Genomic DNA, 20,711 nt, shown 5'->3' with positions numbered 1-20,711 from the left:
GACACTCACCAGTTGTAGAACCTCTCTTTAATTTGAGGTTTGCATATAGCCATAGGAGTCCTTGGAGTGGAGACAGCTATCTTTAATGGCTGGTAGGTGGTAGTGAGTAGCAAATGATTCTCAAGGTCTGGTCTGGGTAAGAGATGGAGTAGTTGGTACAGTCCAGTTAGCCAATGGGTAATATAGAGTCCTTATTCCAAAGAATGCTGCAAGGTAGTTACTCATTGGTAAGTGTCTCTGACGCATTGCGCCGGTATCCACCAGCTTTATTATCAGCTGATGGATACTCGCAAAATGCATCAAGTACACTTACCACTAACTTACCACTTACCACTAACAGTATTCTGTTAAATTCTAAATTTTAGTCAGATTAAAATATGTTGAGAATATTAAATAAAAGCAGCTACTAGTGTCCAGCTGCGGACATATGGTTCGATTTTGGCTATCGATTTAGACTATATAGCCAAAATGTAATAGAAAGTTAGTCTGAATCACACCAGTGTTCAGCCACATGCAATGCCGATGCGTGCCCCCATTTAGTCATTATCACATAGAAAAATAGATTGTGCAGGCAAGTCTATCTGGACTATCTCGCCTGTAAAATGTATTTGGCCGAGGGCCAAATTGCAAGACAGTCTAAAGGTGCCCATACATGGTACACTTGCTGGGTGCGATGAGAGGCACATCTAATGTGCAGCTAACCAAAACTGAATAGTCAGAATCATCCATGAGCCAAAATCGCATAACCGCATAACAGATAAAACCAACTGTCTTTGTAAGGAAACTGATTCCGTCCCAACTGTGGTTTTGCAGGTGTTGTCAAACGAATCCAAATAACACTTTTTTGGAGTTTCATTGACATTCCTGTAACCTCACAAGTGTTGTCCCACTTTTAAAGTGGATAGCTTCAGATTACTACAAAAAATATGCTACAAAAATATACAAAACATGTGATATTTCTCTTACAGTATATCAGTTCACCTGCGCCAGTGCACATCATTGTATATTATAGGATAAGGTTTCTGTTGACCTTTATTTTTTTTCTACATTACTTTTCAATGACCAAGATACTGTAAGTAAACAACAAACTACAATAAATAATACAAAAAGTCACTTTAAAATGTCCATGATACAGTACATAAATAAGCAACATATTTGTCTTTAAACTTTTATAGAAGTTTTGATTATATCTAGGTGAATTTTTGTTGCCTGATAAAGTAATGTGGTTGCAGTTTATAAGCCTGTTTAGCCAGAGTTCAGTTTTAGCAGACATATGGATCCAAAGTGTGAGCTAAGAGCAATTGCAAATCCCTTTGTAGGTAATAACTGGCAGAAAAATATTCTAGCGATATCAGCACAGTACTACCTATTCTCTGGGCACTGCTGTTCCCTGGAAACCTGCTGCATTTGGCCTCAGTCCATGGTAAATTGTCAATATTTTTAAGCTAGTATGAGAAGTATTGATCTTTTTTCATGCCCAGCTTCATTGTATGACAAGAAGATGTAACACTGATTTCTTTCCATTCATAAAATATACATTGATTTCTGCTCACAGGCAGTACCAAGTGTGTTTTTTATCCTCGGATGGAAAGAATATTTCTTCTAGATTCGACAGAGATTATACCAGTTGGCTGATAATCATATGGTTTCTGTAACAGTTCAATATTAACAATATAATAAAAAAGGTTCAATAAAGTACACAGAAAGGCACTCCCACTTGTATCCTGCACATAGAACAATTGCTGAATACAAGTTCTGTTAGTGATTATAGCAGTGCCGCAGTGCTCGGCTGCCTTCAGTGATCTCAGGGTTTCTGTTTGCTTACTCTGCACTCTATAGTGTTTTAGGAATGCAATGAAATAGATGAAGCACATGATAATTCATCATCATGATTAATATGATCATCTTTTAGATTGGTCTAATACAGTACTGAATACAGTTTGCTTGAGAACTCTACAAATCTCTTGGTTCTTGTCAAAGTGATTGCTAAAGTTATATTTTGTTCAGATGTACTATTTTTTTCTTTTCCCTAGTTTTTCTCCTCAGCCAAGTTAACTTTTTTTTCCTCTGTGGTTGAGCGGAGCTGTGCCTGGGGGAGGGAGTCTTCAGGAGCAGACTGCTGCTCACAATAGGTGGAGAGCTTGGAAGCTGTCTGCAGCTGCTGGAGGGGGGGGGGGGTAGAACAGCCAAGCAGGGGGCAGAACCTGCCCACGACTGCCCCAGGGAGGTGGGGGGAGAAAAGCCAAGCATGTGGAAGAAGGTGTCTGCGGCTGCTGAAGAGAGGAGGGGGGAGAACAGCCAAGCGGGGGGAAGAAGGACCTGATCCCATTTGCAGGGTGTGCTAGGACATCTGTTACCTTTTCTAGCATTGTTATTGATTATGATCACCTATATGCTACCTACTCCTTCACGTCTGCCCATAGATTCTGTGATTTTATTCTCTACTGTGTCTTCCAACTTATCCCTTTGCATCCTCATTTTAAATGGATCAAAGCTCAGTTGCCAAATGTAATATGCTCAAAGTGCGGGATGTCAGTTGAACTTGGAGGCTTTAAAAAGGGGCATACCTTATAAGTGATCTTAGAGGCTATTATATTTGGCCATAGCTGTTATAGTTTGGCTCCTGTATGCCTAATGTCTGTTCACCTTATCTTCAATGGCATTTACCTACCTCCCAGCCCCCCTTACTTTCTCCTGTGTCTCTAAAAAAAAAAAATACAAGTATTACTCAAAACTCAACTACCCACTCTTAAAACCAATTAGTGCTACAGGTCACCAGGATACTACATCTCACGAAAAATATCAGGAGATGGACTCCTTTTTGCAAATCAGCTACTTAATGTGAAGCAGATATTAATCACCCATATAACATTGCTGAATATTACAGTGCTTACGGTACTGTATAAAGTTCCTTACATTTTCATTGAAATGTTTCTTTAAAACCGCTTAGCTGTAGCTTATAAAGGAGTGAGCCAGCTTGATGCTGTGTGTTATATTGACATTTGTTTTGTGATTCTTTGTAAATTTATAAGAAACTAAACAACTGATTCGTAGCCAGGTACACTTTTTTATAGAAGACTGTTCTCTGTGCTTTATGGAGAATTACCAAGCAAAGCATAACGCAGACCACCTTGGCTTCAGCTCTCCATAGCATTAGTAGTCTCTGTTTGGGAGCCAGATTTTCTCTGAAGAAATTTATCATAAGAACACTGCTGGGACGGAGAGCACATACTGTATAAGAAGGAAAATGTAAATAATGGCTTGCTTAGTGAAGAGTTGAAAGATGGCATTCCAATTTTCAATAAAGATTGTTTAATCATATTTGTACTTCATTAAAAAAGGTTTGTTAGTTAGTGGAATTTTTAATAAAGAGTTAGAGCCATGTCATTACTAGCTTATTAGGTAGGCCCTGCAGCTCTTGCCCACGGATAAGAAACCTTTGCCCTTCCCAGCAGCATATTAAATGATATCTGGAGGACATAGACACAGAAAGTCTATAAATGAATAAAAGAGAGAAAAGATGAATGAAATTAAAAAGAAAAGAAGGCTGTTTGATCTGTTCCAAATGCACAATTGTCGTACACAAAACAATCGATTTAAATACAGGTTTGAATTGGAAATACGCATAAGAAAGTATTTTAATGTTATCTTTGTTTGCAGGTGTTCTGTGATTATCATGGTCATTCTCAGAGAAAGAATGTGTTTTTCTATGGATGCAGCATAAAGGAGACCCTGTGGCAGGCTGGATGTGTAGTGGACTCATCTGTTCTCTTGGAGGATGTTGGATATAGGGTAAGTTTTGCTTCAGTCATTGGGGCAGATGTATTAAGCCTGGTGAAGAGATATAGTGAAAAATGATAACGCACCAGCCAATCAACTCCTGTCTGACATTTTTCAAACATAGCTGATTGACTGGTGTGTTACCACATTCTACTTTTTCTCCACTTTATCTCTTCACCAGGCTTAATGCATCTTTTTTGTAAAAACACATATGGGGAGAGCAAGCCTTATTATGTACTGTGCAAAAAGTTGTGTCTGCTAGTTGTGTCTAAGACTAGATGTGGTTAGAGGTAATGGGTACAAGGCATCTGAGCCTTCGCTGGGAAGGTGTAAGACAGAGACATGCTTTACCAGATGTAATAGCCTCCGAGTTTGGCGGCTGTGTGGGATATTGGACAAACTCTGAGGTTTTTTAAAGGGACATTCATTTACAAGGCAAAACCATGATTGCCCCTTTAAAAATGTCTGAAGTCGGCTAGCACCCCACACAGCCCCCAAATTTGAGGGCTATTACATCTGGCCCACTGTATGTACAGATGAGGGGATCCATACATATATAGATATATAAAAAATTGAAATTTCCATATATAGGGGCGTGGCCTAGCGACGTCAGTAAGATCTGTGAAGTCCGTGGTGGAAGCTGCGCCAAGGATATTAACGGTGCTGGGCACCATATGCATGCTGTTTGTGTCTGCGGTACCCTATACCGCCTGTCTCGGTACGTGACCCTATCCCTATACATGTTACCTTGTCTCCAATAAAATATATCTTTTATCTGCACTATGGAGCGCCTGTTCTTATTCTGATTCTAGATATATATATATATATGTACAGATTGTGGGTGTACGAGCGCAGGAGTGTCCAATTGTCGGAAAGTCCAGTAAATCACCTGCACCTGAGCAGGGATGGTAGTTACACACAAAGTCTTAGGTAAGACTGCAGCTTCCTTGTCCCATATAATGAATCCCGGGTCCAAGGGATTAGGTGAATCTGGGTAGAACAGGAGAGAAATGGGAAGGAGCGCTTCCTAGTGTATTAAAAGAGTATTTATTGCACAAAAAGGAGATAAAAACTCCAAGGTACATAACAGTAATGCCCGTACCTAAAAAGACAACACTGTGGACTGGTTACCACACGGCTTGATAATGATACATCAGGCAAAACAGCTCACTCGTATGGGCGACCTCCGTGTCCTGGGGAACTCCGAAACGACATACGCTGGCTTGCGTAGCAGAAGCGGGGGAGTCCAGTGGCAGGAGCGACCGTCGGGAGAGCACAGCTGGTGGAGCAAGGTAGGCCACGCCCTTACGCGTTTCTATATATAGATATATAAATCTATAAATACGTCTTTTAAAGTTGGCCCTCCCATAGCAGTGATGATATGGCCGTGGTGCTCAGAAAGAAATGATTACATAGGGTCCATGATCCGGCACTCAATGGGCTTAAATAAAGGGCGGTTAGCCCAAAAGAAATGGCTTTTCAAAGTTTTGGGTTTAATATCTCATTGGCCCGTCATCAGAATGGTATACATCCTGATGACGGGTCAATGAGATATTAAACCCGAAACTTACAAAATGTGTATATGCCTGGGGTAGCTTTCCAATGGTCCCACGACGGAGCCATGCAATACATCCACAAATAAAGATAGCACTCACCAGGCTTGTCAACTTGAACTTTGTTCTGCTGTGTTTATTTCATCAGCAGGATACACAAAAATACATACATGTCAGGTCGACGTTTCGGCCACAGAACGTGGCCTTACTCATGACCACATCAAAGACAGACCAACAGATCCCTATCAATAGGGCCTCCCCTTATACCAACAACCGGTGACACCCACCAAACAATATAAAATCAGTTTGCATTTACTACAGGTTGACACCCATAGCAACCAGACGGCCAGTAGCAATGAGACATAACATCATACTCACATAATATTGCATTTAGGCATTGATTCCGACGGTAAAGCCGCCATCCTGTCCGGCGTGCAGTGCACTAAAGCCGGAAGCGCAGATTAATGCGCCTCAAGAGCCGGAAGCGCCTAATTAGGCACCTCAACACGGCCGTAGCGTCATGCGTTCCACCGACAGCCAAGTGGAACGCATGTCATCTTTAATCTCACTACTCCCGATCACAGATGCGCATCCTAGCACAATAAAAGTGAGTGGCTGGCAGTATTCAATCCTGACAAGGACTCACCTGCAGTGGTGTAGCTAGGTGCCACGGTGCCCGGAGCAAGGGCATGTTTCGCGCCCACCCCCACCCCTGACTTTTAGTATGCGGGGCTCTTGCGTGGTGATAAAGGGGGCGTGGCCTAACATTTTACCACATACAGTAATTGCACACCATTGCACATTTTTGAGAAATTTGTAATACCCATTACACATAAAGCCACATGCTATAATGCCTATTACACATAAGGCCACACATGATGCCCATTACATACTATATAACAAATCGTTATGCCCATTACATACTATATAAAAAACCGTAATGCCCACTACACATTTGACACATAAGTGCCAAAAAATAGTGTGTCCCTGGGACCCCTCATGTCCAAAAAATGGGGTCCTTTTCTGGGTCCCACACAAAAGTGCCACTTGTGCACACTGCATCAGTTAGAGGCACCTTGACCTACTGTCCAAGGATTACGCACACCATAATGCCCATTATGCATTATGCCACACACAGTTACGCCATTAAGCAACATGCCACACACTGGCAAAGGGTTGGCAAAATGGTTGGCAGGTCAGGTAAGGATTTAAATACAGTATAATACAAATAAAGCGACAGGGGGTTGGAGGCCAGTCACTCTCACTACTCATACTAGCAGTTGGCAGCTTCCCCAGCAGCCTGCTGCAGAGCCTTCTTAACAGCATTATGGGCCCCCGGGCATAGCATTGCAGTGGGGCCTCTACCCAATATATATATAAATTATAGACTTTTGGTAGACAGCCCTATTTCCAGCCCTTTTATCATGACAAACAAGCAAATAATGCATAGAAACGATACTATAAATAGCAGTGGATCCTGGTCACAGCATTGGGCCATGCGGGCTTCCGGTGATGTCTCCCGGGTCCCTTGCCTATGACGTCATACTGGTTGCCTAGACAACCGTGGAACGCAGGCAAAAAGAACAAAACATAGAATACTATATGTTTATGCATGGATAATTCTATGCATATAGCAGTGGATAAGGTACCTAATACTATGCAGTGGACTTTATAAACATCACTAGAGTAATGGTTGTTTTTACAATTACAGTGGGTTGTTACAGCTGCTATTCCCTAGCCTTATCATGCATATTAACCCCTTCAGTGATAATCCCGAGAATTTTTTGGGCTATGCCTAAGTGCCCAGACTGGCAAGCCCGGAAAACTCTTGAGATTGCCACTGATCAGCGCCCTCTCCTCCGCCGCACCTCCTCCTCTACCCGCCCCTCCCCCCCCAGCTGTTGTATGACAGCCTATGGCACCAGCTACTGACACATCGGATGCTGGGAGCAGGGCTGAGTTGCCGGGGGCAGGGCCGGGCAGCGGATGACATAGTGTTCAGCGGAGACACCATGGTGGGTTTTTTAGGTAGCGCTCCCCATAAAAAAACTCACCCAGTGGGGAGCGCTACATAAAAAAAAAAAAAAGACACCACTGAAGGGGTTAATGATCATATATTACACGGGTGCCGGACGCGGTCCCGACAGTCAGGATCCCGACAGTCATTTACCCAACGTCGGGATCCCGACTGTCAAAACGCCGACAGCCGGGTGCCCAACGGCCACCCGCTATTTTCCTTCATGGGGGACCACTGTGCCCACAGCATGGCGAGCGCAGCGAGCCCGCAAGGGGCTTTTTTTGCACTCGCCATGCTGTCTGAGTCTGGGCAGTCGTGATCCCGAAGTCGTGCTAATGACTGTCGGGATCCCGACTGTCAGAACCCCAATCCACACCCATATTACACAGATATATCCTATGTATGACTATCTGTGTTAGCTGGGTACCTTACAGTACCCATGTACTGTAACCCACTGTAATAATAAAAATAACCTTTGTTTTAGCTATGTTTATAAAGCCCACTGCAAAGTATTATGTACTTATTCCACTGCTACTTGTACACGTAGTCCTGGTCCTCCATCTGTACTAGCAGCTAGCTGGGATCGGCCAGTGTGGTGCATTCACTCACCACGGCCAGGGTCTGGGCGAAGGCTGCAAGGGGGGGTTAGGGTCAGGTTGTAGCACAGAAGGGTTAGGGACAGGCTTCTGGCAGGGAGGGTTAGGGACAGGCTTCCGGCCAGGAGGGTTAGGGACAGGCTTCCGGCCAGTAGGGTTAGGGACAGGCTGCAGGACGGGAAGGTTAGGGACAGGCTACGGGATGGGAGCATTAGGGACCAGCTACAGGATAGGAGCATTAGGAACAGGCTGCGGGACGGGAGTGTTGGATTAGGGTTAGTCTGTGGGAGGGGAGGGTTAGGCTGTGAGGAGAGGAAGGTTAGGGACAGGCTGCAGAAAGGGGAGGGGAAAGGACCCGGATTGGGCGGGTCAGGTTGTGGGTTAGGGTTAAGCTGCAGCAGGCAACATTTGGCTTTGGAGATGAGGCACAGGAGTTATTACTATTACATTTCTGCTACCCAGCAAACTCCAATGAGCTCAGCCTGCACTGGTAAAAGTTCAACACTAATTATTGTGACAGTGTGAGGACGCTCACCTTTCCTGATTTTACTTGAACTTTGACCCTTCTTATCAGCTGCAGTCAGAGAGCAGGGGTCTGTTTAGTGATGTTTTCCACTGGTGTGATGAGTGTGGCTTCTCTGCTCTGTGAAGTTTAACTTTTGTGAGGAAACATGGTCCCGACTCCCCATAAATCACTGTGCCGGAGCATCTCATCTAGTACTGTCTGCAGCTGCTGCTGCTAATCCTACCAGTCAGTCTGCTGCTTGTATGTCAAACGGCCGGGGAGCAGCACTGTAATGCTTACAGCCCCCAGCTTAGGACGTCGCACAGCTCAGCTATTACCTGACACCTGGTGGTTTTAGCCACTGACCTGTGACAGGGCTGCCGTCCTCTTCATCTGCGGCTCCTGGCTCCCCCTCCCATCCGGTGACTCCTGCGCTGCCGCGTTCCTGCGGGCTGCCTGCCGCCCATGTTGATCCTGATTCCTGCCCTGCTCGACCAATCAGTGTGGGGCGCGTCCGAGGGGACCCGCCCATTTTCAAAAAACGGAGTCCCTGGTCAGTGTTCATGTGAACCTGGGACTCCGTCTCCAGCCAGCACAGCGAGGAACGGTGAGCGGGCGAACTGGGAGCAGGGCGGGGGAGCCGGCAGCAAAGTGCACGGCTCCGGCGCCAAGTGATATCACCGCGCCCGGAGCACGTGCTCCGCCGGCTCCGCCCTAGCTACGCCGCTGCTCACCTGCTACAGGTTCACCTTCCTATGGAGCTGAATTTGTATTTGTGTTGTCAGAAGTGGCTGTTGGAAATAGCGGACAGGATTGAATACCCCAGAATGTACGTTTTATGTTTCATTGAAACAAGTTAGTGCAATATTAGAATGGGTCACATAAGTGTAAAAGGGGATTAAGAAAAGTCAAGAGGCCAAATGCACTAAGCCAGGGCCGGTGCAAGGCACCGGAGCGCCCCAGGCGAGTCGGGCTGGGGGCGCCCCGGTGCCGGGGGGGGTGGGGGGGTGGGTGGGGGGTGGTGGTGGTACCTGTCGTTCGGCGCTGTCTATTTAAATCTGGCGGCGGAGGCAGCGGGGGTCCCTGCAGTCCATAAAAAATCACGAGCGCTATCCGCTGGGCTATGCGGAAGCGCTTCTAGTGTGAAAACACTGGCAGCACGCTTATTGGCTGACATCAGCGTGCGCCGTGCTGCCAGAGTTTTCACACTAGAAGCACTTCCGCATAGCCCGGCGGATAGCGCTCGTGATTTTTAATAGACTGCAGGGACCCCCGCTGCCTCCGCCGCCAGAATTAAATAGACAGCACCGTAGGACAGGTACCCGGGCGGCACAAAATGCGCCGGCCCTGCACTAAGCTTCAAAAAGTTATAAAATTGAGAGTAATAAACAACCAGCCAATCAGCTCCTACCTGCCATGTGTTTGAAAAAAATGTTAGACAAATTGTGTAAAACTCTGATTAACAACATCAGTGCTACATTTTACAGTGTTAATTTATTGTTTGATTTATTACCCTACAAATCGTGTGAAATTCTGATTCTGAAGATTAAAAACTCCAGCGGCACATTTTCATTGTTAATTTGTTGTTTTAGCAATATAAATAAGTTTAGTGGGTTCCCACAAACTTTCTCTTATGTACCTGAGTTTAACACAAATGTAGACACTGCATTACAGATTTGAATAGATATTTAAGCTTAATTTTATTTTTTTCTTATTTTCTGCTGTAGACATTACCGAAAGTCCTTAATAAAATTGCTCCAGCATTCTCAATGCCTCACAGCAGCTTTCTAGTGGAAAAGGCAAGAGAATCAACAGCCCGTGTCGTAGTGTGGCATGAATTTGGGGTTTTGCGAAGCTACACAATGGAAAGCACATACTGTGGTTTCAGTCAAGGGCAATACAAGGTAATTTGGTTTTACATACATACACATATATATATTTGCATTGTGTTTACACTATTGACGATCAAGATTATGCTAAGGATTGATTTGTTGCAGCTAAAAAAATACAGTTAATGAGCAAGTAAAATGGGCAAGGCAACATTTTTATTTATTTTTATCTATAGTTTTATTTTTGGATATTTTTTATGTAGTTTACAGATGCTACTGTAGATAGCTTTATTTTACACAAACCACCTGCAGCCCAGTATGCCAACAGTATGGACACAGGAATACCCTCAGCTCGATCCTTAATTGTTAATTAACCATCAGATGTTTGCCTGGCAACAGACTGGTGGTGGTGGTGGTGGTGGGGGGGGTATTCATTTAGGTGCAATACTTGGCCTGCATCCTTCTTTTGGCCTGCATAAAAAGGTCTGTCAGATTGTCCTTATCACACTATCCAATTATAGTTCATTTTTATCAGTAAACAAGGACCTGCTTTTGTGCGACAATACATGGGATACATGTTCCTGATCCCATGAATTAATGTGGCTCTGATATTTGCTTATCGCAGATTATGCATTGGGTGCCTGAGGCACCTGAAGCATTATGCCCAATAATACTCCTTTCACACCGCACAAATAACCCGACATTTTGAAAAACCCAGGTACCCAGCTATGGCAACCCAGCATTCCGACACGGGTTAAAAAAAGGGTTTTACCCGTGTCGGACTCGGGTTGCTGAGCAGTCTGAAAGGGTAACCCGGGTTGAGTGACCCGGGTTCCGTCCACTGCTATGGAGTAGGCAGCAGCATCACTTCAGTGCTGCCTCAGTCCCGACAAGATGCGCCCCCAGTTTGCCCCGACAGGTCCATAACAAAGGGTTTGCAGGGATCTGCAGTGCTGCCCTAAGTATCCTTGGTACACATTGACATAGACCCTGCAGCCTGTATAGGTGCCTGTAATGCATTGAATACACTCCAGGTGTATTATGTCACACAATATACACATATATAAACCTAATCCTAATCCTAAACCTAATAAACCTAATCTACACAATACCAAACATTTTACTGCAAAATGTTATACAAATGATGCAATTGTTATATAAGATAATCTCCAGCTGATCAATCAAACCTTTCATCTTAAATTGATTTCAGCTTATACTGGCCAGATGTATCCAAGCAATTTAGTCAGCGAATAGGCACACATTTGTAATTTATTATTTTTTGACGTCGACTGAAATCCTTTTTTTTGCTATTTATATACATATTCATATTAAAATAAAAATGACAGTATTGTTGTTCACTGTTGACTTCTGTGCTGTAATCCTAAATACACAAGCAGTACATTCATTATTTACATTGGTATGTAGCTCTATTGAAGTAATATGATGGCAGAAGAGAATGTTCCTGATCTCTGACTAGATAGCAGGAGGTATAGAGAATTCATCAAATGGTGAAAAGATAAATATCACTTCACGCTGTGCTATTGTAGAGTAATTGTACTTCAAATAACAGTATATACCCTACTTCTTATATTGGCATAATCTCTTACTTTAATGCATTTTTCCCAGAAGTACTGCATTATTGAATAAATCGGTGTTATATTCCTTAGATCTTCAAAAAAAAAAAAATAGAGTATGGTTCTGTGGAGTTTATATAATATTGTTTTATCTTTCTGATGGTTCAAGATAACTTACTGTCATTTAAAAAAAAAAAATCTACTACTTTCAACGGACCTACAGATGGCAGCGTGCAATGTGAGTGGGTCGTCCCTGTCTATCTGAGAGTCGTAGGTGCTTTAAGAGAGGAGAGGGCCCATGTGCTGGCTCCGACTGGGCTCCCTTCGCTTAAGCAGTACAGTAGACTCTGAGACTGTGCTAATGATTACTGCACATGCAAAGGTCTTCAGGAACATGGTGCACAGCCACATGTCTGAGTACATCTCTATTGCGCATGTCACTGGAAAATACTTGCGACTGACATTTTTCCCCCTGATTCTTGCTGTTGCGTTGCCAGCGCCGGTCAGACTTAGAGGGGAGATAATTAAATGGTGTATTGTGTGTAGCCCCCTGGACTGCACACCTAATATCCATTATAGATAGGCCAGTGATAAGAGTCAACCTCAAAACATTATTCTTTGAGTAATGATGGAGCTATACAGATAAGCGGCCAAATGTAATGGACACCAAGCTCAATAGCTGTGTGGGATGCCGGCAGACCTCGGAATTTTCATAAAGGCATGGTTTTGCCCTTGTAAATGACTGCCCATTAAAAAGAAAACTCAGAGTTTGGCCGGCATCGGAGGCTATTATATTGGCCGATGGTGTAAATTTATCAATTGGATAAAATCCCTCAATCCATACAGTATTTACGGAATCTAGGAATAACTCCTATTTTTAAAGTGTCACAGAATGCTGTAGTACGCCAGTGGGGATGTCATTTACAGTGTAGACACCTCTATCTCCAGCACTATTCCTATGCTGTTGTCCTCTAATGGTGGTTATAGCAGATGCAATAAAAAGAAAACTGAATGTGTTTTTTCTTCATACATCTCTATTGTTTCCTATTTTGTTTACGCTTTATTTGTAAATATTTTTTGTTACCAAACCACCTGGAAGGCTGAAACGAATCTTCCAGGTGCAGCACTCCTGTGGGGCCTGGAGTGCTGCAACACATGACCAATAGCAGTCCCAATTGGCCAGCAATTCAGTTCTTCTCGGTGGGAAGCGATCACCTGTAATAAATAGATCTACATAATTGTAGTTTTTATCACTGAGTTGGTTATTTCTTAAGAAAAATCTTTCAGTAGGAACAGTGAATATTATCTTATCTCATATAAAGTATCTGTGTTTCTTGCATATGCCGGGAAGCTATGCAACTTATTTTCATATTGAAATTAATGTTAATTTACAATGACCTTATGCAGCACCATGGATTAGTCAGTAACTACAGAATCATTGTACCCCATATACTGTATTGATAATACTGTATTCCCAGTTCTATTTTAGTGGGACGGCCACATTTGTACGTTGTGACCTTTTATTAGTGCTTAACATTTGTCAAGGACCACTTAGAGGGTAATGCATTATTTATTAAGGTGAATAACTACACATACGCTGAGTGCAAACACTTTCTTTAATGTTAAAACTTAACTGGATTCTTTCAATGGTAGCAATCCCATGAAGGGCATTGGAGCAATAAAGAAAGTCTAGTCCTCCCTCAGGAACACAAACCATTGTATTTGCAATATCATTAATGGAAACTCATGTCAATAACCAGTTATGTCTTGACTTGAACTTGCATTGTTGCCAGATTCCTCTGTACTGGTTTAGTATTACACAGTAAAGGCCTGATGTTGAATGGAAACTAAAGCATATCAGTTTTGTGGATGGATCTTGAAACTGTTAGTCCTGTACCTGTAACCTTATGAATATGCACAACTAGGTCACATCTACACTTGTGGCTGACCGAGCATAATGGGTACCAACATTATGTGTAGATATAGGTTAGATTTAGTGAGGGCGTATCAAGGACAAGTACTGTCGATTAAACTGGGGCTAGGCTGAGTTATGCATAGGCAGTGATTTACTAAGTGCAGGGATGAGGCAAATGCATACTGATAATGCCTATGAAACCAAGAATATAGGTAAGGGCGGTGCAGCAGCATTAATACATAGAACTTGGCATACAGTATGGGAAAATATCTGTATTCGATGCACCCACTGGGGTAAATTTATTAAAGTTTCTAAAAAATGAAAAGAGTTGTTTATTCTAGCACCCTGCGCTGAATCAGTGAGAAGGGCATGATCTCATTTATAGGCAAAAGTTTTAAAATGATGTATCGCTGCAACTACAGTAGCTGCAGCAATACATCATATCTAATATTCATCATATTTAACATTGTGCACTTCAAAATTAAAATATGCCCACTCACTGATTAGGTGTCAGGTTGCTAGAATGAACACCAAGGACAAAATATAAGTGTACATTATTCTCTGCAGTAAAATACACACAACAGAGCTTATCTTGCAGGGGATTCAGACATGTGCAATAGTCTTATATTTGGTATTTGGTTAATTCTGTTTGGTAAAACTATCACTTAATTAGTGTAGATCACACACAAAGAGAAGGGGGACATTTTCCCAGTTGACCAAGCCCTGGCTTAGCAGTTGTAGAGGATTAGATAGCAACACAGTAATTTTACATTATTAGATGTTGCCCATTTTTAGGATTTTTTTAGGACAGTGTGCTCAACACAGAGGAAGACACAATTGCGCACACCATAGCAGAGCCATAAGTACACATTTTGGTGCCCTATGTATATAAAGGCTAGTGGACAGTTTTAATGCCACTTATATTACATTTTGACACACACAGTAATACCCCTTATACATTATGCCATATACTTGAATTCCCCTTACATATCAGGCCACATTGATTAACATTGTTCCACAGAAGAAAATATTAAACATATTGGCATTGATGCAGCATCAAAATAAATGACAAAAACACATTATTCTACATTGGGGGAAAATAAAAAATGACTCACTATGAAAAAACAAAAACAAAAAAAACCCCTCCACATTATTCCTCAATCTGAAAACAAAACAAAACACATTTTCCACCTATGGGAAAAAAATAGTTGCTGTTATCCATTATCCAATTAATACAGCGGTTTTAAGCTACAAATTCAGATGATGTTAGGTCAACAGTGGTTAAACCTGGGCAGTGGATAAATGTCTGGTATAGTAAATCCAATCTATAGTCAAGGTGGTAATTGGCACAGTGGCCACAAAACTGTAATTGCACAGTACCTTGGAAGTTCCAAGCATACAGTGGTGAGCTGATCTGTGCTGTTACCGGTGTTTGCCAGTGGTTTCCTGAGGTAGATGGCCCGTGGGCAGACTCGAGAAATATCGCTGCTTGATGCTCTTTTGCATTCAATGCATGCAGCATATATTAGCACCACGGTGTCCCGTTGCACAGATTTTTACCAAAATCTAGAGCCTCAACAAAACTGGAAGTGTGGCAAATCGCCGGTTTGTCTTCCACCTGTGCAATGCAAACCATGACTCTCTATACTGGAAAGCAGGACAAGGCAGCAGACTAAGTGGCCTATTTGCAAGAACTGCCAGATGGCCAGTCTGGCTCTACGTATCAACATTCTACAAATAGGTTGTGCCTTCTCTGCCTGCCCAAAAAAGTAACGTACCCCACTTAAGTGCGTGTGGCCTCACGAAAAGGTACATGTCCTCATAGGAAATGCCATTCATGTGAGTCACCTCCCCACCCAGTTTTTTAGCGCTGGGCAAACTCCCAGCTTGACTCTGGGAACTGCTGGGTTGCCCCAATTTCCACTCTCAACTGTATAGACAAAATGGGGTAAATTTACTAAGATGGGAGTTCTATTAAAGATGGGATGTTGCTCATAGCAACCAATCAGATTGCACCTTCTAGAAGATAGGATAGAATATGATTGGTTGCTGTGGACAACATCCCATCCTCAATAGAACTCCCATCTTAGTAAATGTATCCCTATGTGTAGGCAAACAGAATTGATGTGCCACTTGTTCTGCTAAGCAGAACTGCAGATAGCTCCGTAGTAAGGGGACGCACCAGGCCCTGCAAGAATGTAGGGTGCTCCATCTGTAACTCTTACTTGTTTCATTCAGACCCTGAGTGCACTTAGACAATTTTCACCTGTAGCGCTATTAATTCCATCCCAAGTCTACACAGCAAATAAGAGAATGTGCAATAGCCAAAAGCAAAGATCGGGTGCCTGGGCTGCTACTGGCAAATCATTCTATTTTGACTCTAATCTTAAATATGCTCCAAATAACAAGGAGCACAGAAAAACATAAATGATTACCACTACAGTTAAAATATATAGATACATTCATTCCATTATAATAAAGCTTTCAGATGCCTCATGTAGGATTTCCGATTCTTCTGTTATAAAAGCCCCTTGGTTTCAGGTGGATAAAGTTCAGCACAAAAAAGGGGTCTATGAATATTACAGTATGACACTTTATTCATCATAAGCAGGTATCAACCACTTCAAGCAGATGATGAATTCTGCTTTCAAGGTGTGATTTTTTTACTGCAGTGCATCAAAGCATTTGTGACGTGCATCACTTCTATACCCTATTATTCCACCCACTTGCATTTATACAGAAAGTAGGTGCATTATTTCATTACCTCTCAGCCATATGATAGATGTCTTCTGAGAATTTAGCGTTTCCATACTATCACCTTGACAGTGATTCAGTCAGGGATTTAATATATGATTCGAGACGAACAGCTATTCTTTATAGTAACCATCTGTAATATAAATGGATTTAGCAAGTGGGGGCTTTGAGGAAATATTAAATGACACCAAGTTCAAGGAAAGAAACATCTCTGCAAGGTAAGCCTTTTACAGTAGGTAAACTTGCAGAGGCTGATCATTGCTGTTCTATGCTGATGCTTTGCGGCCAGCTATAGCAATATGCCATGTTGCCACTTTGCATTTTCTGCCTTTGGATTTTTCTGTATCTTAGATTAAGTCAATTTTGAAAAGATCAAACCTAATAGGTGAAAGGCAGAATAGAAAATCCAACCTGTCAAAACAAAGCAGGGCTTAGATTTACTTTGTTATCCTTGACTCTGACTAAGATCCTTCTGTTTGAAGAGAGATTTTGGGATGTGTCTGTGTTTTAAGCTGTTCAGGTTTGAACCCTAAGTAGTGAGAATCTGCAAAACCTACAAGAGCTACAGATCTAAATCACCATCATTAGTCGAGATTGGTCTGTACTGGCTGGAATTTACTAATATGATTTTGGACAGAGGGAAATATAAATACAGTATTTCTTCAAGATACTGTACATCTTGATTAGTGAATTATGCTCTCAAGTGTTACAATAAAAAACTCAGGGTCTATTAAATGCTCATTATGATCAGTCTGTAGATAACACACTTATATAATATTTGGTATCTTTTTCAAACAGAGTGCTCCTTTTGTGCAGGCCTCTTAATATATCATGATGTAAACAAAATATGTATGTGTAACACTGGCAATTGCAGCTTTGTAGTGAAGCCACACCCCTTTTACAGTGGCCACACGTCCTCAAAATTCAGAGATTACAAAATATTTCACATCAGCCTGTAGCAGGTTCTTTAAGTGGTCCTTAATCCTTTGAGTGCCAACTTCTCTATGAGAGATGTTCAAAATATCAGATAGAAATTCCGGCATCCCTCACATTTGTTATATAAATTTAAATAGAAAATGTTTTGCAAAAAATAAATAAAAATGATATTTTCTATACCAGGTAAACATTACAGGTCATTATGATGAATAAAAATGTTTGCTTGGAAATTTCCCTACCAATTTCGACAATTTCACTTGGCACGCAAAGGGTTAACGACAATTTCTGGAAGTTCCTACCAATTCCAATGTTCTTTAGTAATAAAAACCTAAACAAATATATTGTGAATTTATAAAATCACAACTGATTTATAGGACCAAGCATTTAGCATTTATAATATATTGTTTATATAAATTAATCCTGCAGAGTGGTACATTTAGAAACTGTAACATTGGGTGAGATTTAATAGGATGAGAGATTCAGAAAGTGAGAGATTTGGTAAGAAATCTCCAGGTTTTTTTAAAGCGGCAATCATTTACACTTCAAAACCAATTAGATTTTTGCAGTGTAAATGATTACTACTTTAAAAAAACTGGAGATTTCTTACCAAATCTCTCACTTTCTGAATCTCTCATCCTATTAAATCTCACCCATTATGTAAGTGCAGAGTACTCATAAAAACTTTGATAAAACTGCCAGGCGCAGCGAAACACGTTAGGACGTGCCAGTCCCACTCTCCACCATCCGCACCAGGATCGCAGTCCGGACCAGCCTTCAGGATATAGCCACCAGCAGACGCCCTGCCTAACATCTAAAGGGCTACCTTTACCATCTTCATAAAGAACCCTCCTTCTCCTTGGTCAAACTGGGACCCTAAAGTCATTCCAGTGGACCGGTAATTTGTGCCGACCTTGGACCGACCACTTGGACACTTGGACTCTCTAAGATTGTTACACCAGGAGTGGTAATTATCCCATCATTTATCAATACTGTTTGGCACCAATAGGAACGGACTCTCCTTTAAAGTGCTGCTAGTGTGGAAGTGGGATTATCGGTACTTGTGGAGTATCACGGCTCCCACGACCTGCATCGTATGCAGATCGTATGCTAAAAATCGCATCGCATCGCATGTGGCATACGATGGCATACGATATGATGCGATGTTTTACCGATTTTTGACTATTTTTGCTCAAAAATCGTATGCCATCGCATAACATCGTATGCCATATGTAGTGGCATACGATGCGATACGATGTTTTACCGATTTTTGAGCAAAAATGCTCAAAAATCGGTAAAACATCGAATGACATCGTATGCCATATGTAGTGGCATACGATGTCATACGATGCGATACGATGTTTTACCGATTTTTGAGCATTTTAGCTCAAAAATCGTATGCGATCGCATCGGATGCCATACGATGGCATGCGATGCGATGGCACCCGATTTTGGACTGAAATGCATCAGAATGCATTGAAATGTGTATTAAAGTAGTGAAATGCCCCCAAATGCCATTTTTCATAGTGCACCACCCCCACTATCAACGTCAACCCGAAGCGTGGCGAGCGCAGCGAGCCCGCGAGGGGCGGCGGTACGCGTCCTACGACCTTTTCATACCCCCACTATCCACGTCGGCGTGGAGTTGAGAATAGAATAGTGTGGCGAGCGCAGCGAGCCACCGAGCCCGAAGCGTGGCGAGCGGGCTTTACAGGTATCCGCGTCCCCTCGCGGGGCTCGCTGCGCTCGCCACGCTTCGGGCTCGGTGGCTCGCTGCGCTCGCCACACTATTCTATTCTCAACTCCACGCCGACGTGGATAGTGGGGGTATGAAAAGGTCGTAGGACGCGTACCGCCGCCCCTCGCGGGCTCGCTGCGCTCGCCACGCTTCGGGTTGACGTTGATAGTGGGGGTGGTGCACTGTGAAAAATGGCATTTGGGGGCATTTCACTACTTTAATACACATTTCAATGCATTCTGATGCATTTCAGTGCAAAATCGGGTGCCATCGCATCGCATCGGATGCCATCGTATGGCATCCGATGCGATCGCATACGATTTTTGAGCTAAAATGCTCAAAAATCGGTAAAACATCGTATCGCATCGATGGCATACGATGACATGCGATGTTTTACCGATTTTTCACCATTTTTGCTCAAAAATCGGTAAAACATCGTATCGCATCGTATGACATCGTATGCCACTACATATGGCATACGATGTTATGCGATGTTTTACCGATTTTTGACCATTTTTGCTCAAAAATCGGTAAAACATTGTATCGCATCGTATGACATCGTATGCCACTACATATGGCATACGATGACATGCGATGGCATACGATTTTTGAGCAAAAATGCTCAAAAATCGGTAAAACATCGCATCGTATGCCATCGTATGCCACTACATATGGCATACGATGCCATACGATGGGAGCCATGATACTCCACAAGTACCGGATTATCTGTTACCATTGTTTTTATTAATTGCTTATATCGAGTACATTTTATGCTTTAGCAATTTTATTACCAATAAATTTATGGTCCTTGTGTATTATCACGGCACCCATCGCATCACATCGCATACCACTAATTAAGGTATGCGATGGTATGCGATGGCATGCAATGGACCCGATTTGAGGCTTTTCCTGTGAAGAGTGTACAATTTTAATATCGTGTTGCATCGCCCCTCATTATAATGGCATGTGATGTGACGCGATTTCAATGTTAAATACCCAGGCAGACCCGATTTTTTATTGTATCCCCACCCTGATGGGTAATAAGTATGTTAAATGTCCCCCCATTATTAACGCCACCCCACTATTAATGCCAACCCGAAGCGCGCCGAGCGCCAGCGGTACGCGTCCTCCGACCTTTTCATACCCCCACTATCCACGTCGGCGTGGAGTTGATATTATATAGTGTGGCGAGCGCAGTGAGCCACCGAGCCCGAAGCGTGGTGAGCACAGCGAGCCCCGTGAGGGGATGCGCATTGCTTCACGAGTATTACGCGTCCCATAGCGGGGCTCGCTGCGCTCGCCATGCTTCGGGCTCGGTGGCTTGCTGCACTCGCCACACTATATAAAATCAACTCCAAGCTGACGTGGATAGTGGGGGTATGAAAAGGTCGGCGGACGCGTACCATCGCCCCTCGCGGGCTCGCTGCGCTCGCCACGCTTCGGGTTGCCATTGATAGCGGGGTGGCGTTAACGATGGGGGGGGGCATTTAACATTGTCAGTACCCATCAGGGTGGGT

General features: G+C 42.9%; 1 protein-coding gene across 1 annotated transcript in view; it reads left to right on the top strand.

Moving 5' to 3' along the window:
- Nucleotides 1-20,711, top strand: part of AGBL1 (AGBL carboxypeptidase 1) — a 535,096-nt gene that overhangs the window by 257,433 nt on the left and 256,952 nt on the right. Inside the window, exons 19-20 of the mRNA XM_083184211.1 lie at nt 3,661-3,792; nt 10,179-10,355. Of these exons, the coding sequence (XP_083040337.1) occupies nt 3,661-3,792; nt 10,179-10,355 (309 nt within the window). The remainder of the gene's footprint in view (nt 1-3,660; nt 3,793-10,178; nt 10,356-20,711) is intronic.

This window comes from Crinia signifera, chromosome 4 (genome assembly GCF_055691185.1).
Source record: "Crinia signifera chromosome 4, ASM5569118v1, whole genome shotgun sequence".
In the NCBI taxonomy this organism is placed as follows: domain Eukaryota; kingdom Metazoa; phylum Chordata; class Amphibia; order Anura; family Myobatrachidae; genus Crinia; species Crinia signifera.
Note: the sequence above shows the minus strand (reverse complement) of the source record. Positions and strands in the feature narration are given on the sequence as shown.